At 39.7% G+C, this 3,946-nt stretch overlaps 1 protein-coding gene across 1 annotated transcript; it reads right to left on the bottom strand.

Annotated features, from left to right (window-relative positions):
- Positions 1–486: 486 nt before the first annotated feature.
- LOC138056189 (ATP-dependent helicase wrn-1-like) lies at positions 487–3,045 on the bottom strand. The gene is made up of 5 exons (XM_068902012.1): positions 2,637–3,045; positions 1,898–2,047; positions 1,120–1,448; positions 804–1,046; positions 487–609 (listed from the first exon to the last, which is right to left on the bottom strand). The coding sequence occupies exons 1-5, from the start codon at positions 3,043–3,045 to the stop codon at positions 487–489; spliced, it is 1,254 nt and encodes a 417-aa protein (XP_068758113.1).
- Positions 3,046–3,946: the final 901 nt, after the last annotated feature.

Below are 3,946 nucleotides of genomic sequence, written 5' to 3' on the forward strand. Positions count from 1 at the left end.
GAACATCTCAATCTTTCACCCAAACGATTAGGAAAGGGAATGGGTGCGAATGTTACTAATGCATCATTACAGCGAGCAGCCCAATCTGTAGTAGCATTAAATAAAGTAATGGACACTATTTACAAAGACTGCTCAAGAGTGAGGAGAAGTGTTCGTCACAGCAGTAAGAACCCAGAGGAAACGGTCTCTATCATTGCAAACGATTTACTCACAGGTAAAGTTATGGAGAAACTGCCTGGAAGAAAGGGTTATCCTTCATTTCCTAATTTTCCCTGTAGTGTGCTTGACATTGATCATAGAGACTTTTTCCAGTGGGCAAAAAGTAGGTTTATTGACTGGAAAGGAATTTACGAAGTGATAAGGCATTAAGTTACAAACAGTGGAAAATGTAGAAACATAACTTGCATTGTTCTCGTTAGGAGAAAGGATTGTAAATCACTATAACTGACACCGTTTCCTGTTACATTACAGACTAGTGTTACGTTATTAAATAAGTAATTCATCCATTGTACCAGGCGCATGGGAACCTTCAGAAAAAAGTTCCTTTAAAGGGTTTACAGTAACAGTCAATGGATGCATAAGTCTACTGGCTAAATGCAACTTTTTCCTCTGTGTAACAGCAGAATACAGTTCTTCAGGGATTTCAAAATCTTCAAATACTTCTTAACAACTTCCAGTATTACGATGGTCAACTTAAGTGAGGGTACATTACATTGTTCAATAACACTATGAACATTAAAAATAAAGTGGGCATTACTCACAACTGCATCAATTACATTGTCAGATAAACCGTGTGTAATTACCCCAGTATTGTCAAACATGCGCACTTTAGTTTCAGAAGACAAAGACACCTGAACTTGTTTAAGAGCATCACTGATGCACTTTTTGTCATCTTCTGTCACTTCCCTTGAAACCTCATGATCTTTCTCACTATGATACCGAGAGTCAAACTCTGGGATTGTTTCACTGCAACCAGAGCCATCTCCCAAACAATTGCACTTTCTGTGGCAAACACTGCAGCACCTATGTTGGGGTTTGTTGGGGTTCTAGAGGTGAAATCTTTTCATCAAAATTGTTCAAAAAAGAAACACGGCAACAAGAATTTAAGGACTGATTTACTGCATTCTTTATGTCATCTTCACATGTCATCAAGTGCTTCTCATGATACACTGTGATGTTGTAAGCTTGTTGTCCTTTTCGTCTAGCACGTCCTGCTTCTTGGAGATGAGAAGTCAGATTGTTTGATGGACCATAGTGTATTACATATTTGACAAAGGGAAAATCCACTCCCAAACTTAATGAAGTAGTTGCATAAACCACTCTGACATGCCCAGATTTACCCTCAAATGAAGAAGTTATGTGGTATTTGTGATGTGTGGGTGTTTGTGAATAGTATACTCCCAAGAAACATCTTTCATGAGGAGGGCCTTCACCATCAATATAAAGTCCTGAATATTCCAGATTCATTAAGAAATAAGTTAGTAAAGAGACAATATCATTTACATGAATGAAGGGGTAGTTTCTAAAGAAACTGTGGTGCTGCGTCGGTGGGGAAGTAGTATACAAGAATTTGGTTTATCAACGGAGTTGATAATGTAAATTGACTACCGTACAGAGATTCTAAAAGCTGACGTTTCGAGCGTTAGCCCTTCGTCACCTTTTAGAATCTCTGTACGGTGGTCAATTTACATTATCAACTCCGTTGATAAACCAAATTCTTGAATATCATTTACAGTCTTGCAGAAAATAATTGTGAAAGGAGTGTCTCCTTTCTTCTGTCTCAGCAACTGTAACAGCCAGTTGAAACAATAAAGCTTTTTGTCTGCTTGTGCAACTGTAAATCGTATGTTGTCCTTATTTGGACTGACAATTATGGGCCCTAGGGTGCTTCTTATACCAAGACATTTGATAAGGCGATCTCTCAATTCCTTGTTTGTGGTTGCTGTCAATCCAAGAACAGGTGTCCCACCATTAAGACATGATCTCAGCTCTGACACTCGTCCAAACGCCTCACGGTTAAGCAGCTTTCCCTTTTTTGCCACTGCCGCTGCAGAAACATATTTTTTTGCAAACCTGGGATGCTGATGAAAGAAGCCAGTTTTTAACTGCTTAAGAACAAAATATATTCTTTTGTTCTTCAGCAATTCAAAAACTTGCTTCTTGTTCACAAGTCACATGTCAAAGACGTTTGGCTTGTTTTATTACTTTAGCATAATTTATACATATACATATATATATTACATGTAGTTCACAATATTTCACTGAGAAAATTGGCTAAAAGTGGCTATTATCAGCCATTCAGATTTGATAACTAGGAAAATATCAGCCAACCAAAATCTCAAAAATCTTGAGTGGATTATCTGTAATATTGTGCTCAGTCCTTAACCAATGGTAAGATTATTTGCTGGGCAAGGCTAAGATTTTCAGTGATTCGGTCTAATGGGGTCAAAAGGAGGATATGTTTCTTAACATGACTAAGACGCTGGCAACAATCATCATATCATAACCAAATTCCAAATGAAACAGAGGTCGCGGATTTCATAATAAAAACAACTAACAAACGAGGTGAAAAAGTTTATCATGCTGTTACTTTAATTTACCAGGTTGCAACTGTGTGAACTTCATCGACCACTAACACTGCCTGGTGAAGATTATCGCGCTGTAATGTTTTCCTCCGAATTTAACGTTTGCTATTTCTCTGTCCATTTCAATTGATTCTCCGATGGTGGCAGCACTAATACCACAATTCGCTGTTCTCAGATTTTCGACCAGTTGTTTCCTAATGTAATCCAAAGGACTAACCACCACAACTGAAGGTTTGGGATCTGTAGAAGTGGCGCGATTCATTTGTACTAAAACTTTCGGGATCAATTGGTAAATGACACTTTTTCCAAATCCCGTAGGAAGAACAGCTAAAACGTCTTCTTTTTGACAAACAATTCTACGGATGCACTCTGTTTGTTCTGCCTTTAAAGCTTTGGGGGAAAAAGATTCACACGACAAAACAACAGCAGCTGCGGACACTGATTCCTTCTCGGCAGCCATAATTTGGCAGATGTTGAACATTCTTACCAGTAGTATGATTTGCATTCCTGTAACCAATCTCAGCGAGGCCCAAGAGCTGTATTGTTCTTCTGCCAATCAGAGTAAAGTCCAGAGTCTGGACTACGGGCAGGCCACTCGATAAGAAATTGTATCAGGCGTACCTTTTCGCACCATGTCTAAGGAAAAGTAAGGAAAGTAAGTAAGGAAAAGTACGCCTGATCGCAGGTTATACTTGGAATTGATGGTGATGTGACCCCCAGGAGTGTTGATCGTAGATGAAGCATTGGTGTGGGCGCAAGTATTGCACCATGACCGACCACGTGGAAACTTACCACGATCCTCAACAGAAGCAGTTGTGTTGTTTAGATGACTTTTCACCAAGGAGTCGCACAGGTTCTTATTGGGACGATACGTACACAAAAGTCGTACTGGTTGGTAAATGTCTGTATTGTCTGGGCCATCTCACAGCAAATGGTCATGATGTTTTTGACCAGTGCATTTGTTGGATGGTACGTCAACACCAGAGGGATGGTAGGTTGAGCATCGGGTAAATCTGAACGCTCTGAAATGGTGGCGTCACGAGGGATAGCTGATACTCGTTCTTGCGCTCGCTGAACCACATTTGACGGATAGCCACGGTTTCGGAAAAAGCGAACATCCAGGAGAACTTAATACCGACTTTGCCTTCCTATAAACTCCCAAAATCTACAGGCGCTAGTGACATCAAAATTATGTTTGTTTTGAATGTTTACACAGGCGTTCTTTCCAGTCAGTGTGCGCAAATAACTTCAAATTCAAATCATGTCACGCGCACAAGTTATAGTTACTTTACATTCACTGATGAAGAGGCAGCAGCCTCGAAACGAAGGGCAATTTACATATTTTTCGTGCAATACTGAAC

This window comes from Montipora capricornis, chromosome 1, assembly GCF_036669925.1.
Source record: "Montipora capricornis isolate CH-2021 chromosome 1, ASM3666992v2, whole genome shotgun sequence".
Lineage (NCBI taxonomy): Eukaryota > Metazoa > Cnidaria > Anthozoa > Scleractinia > Acroporidae > Montipora > Montipora capricornis.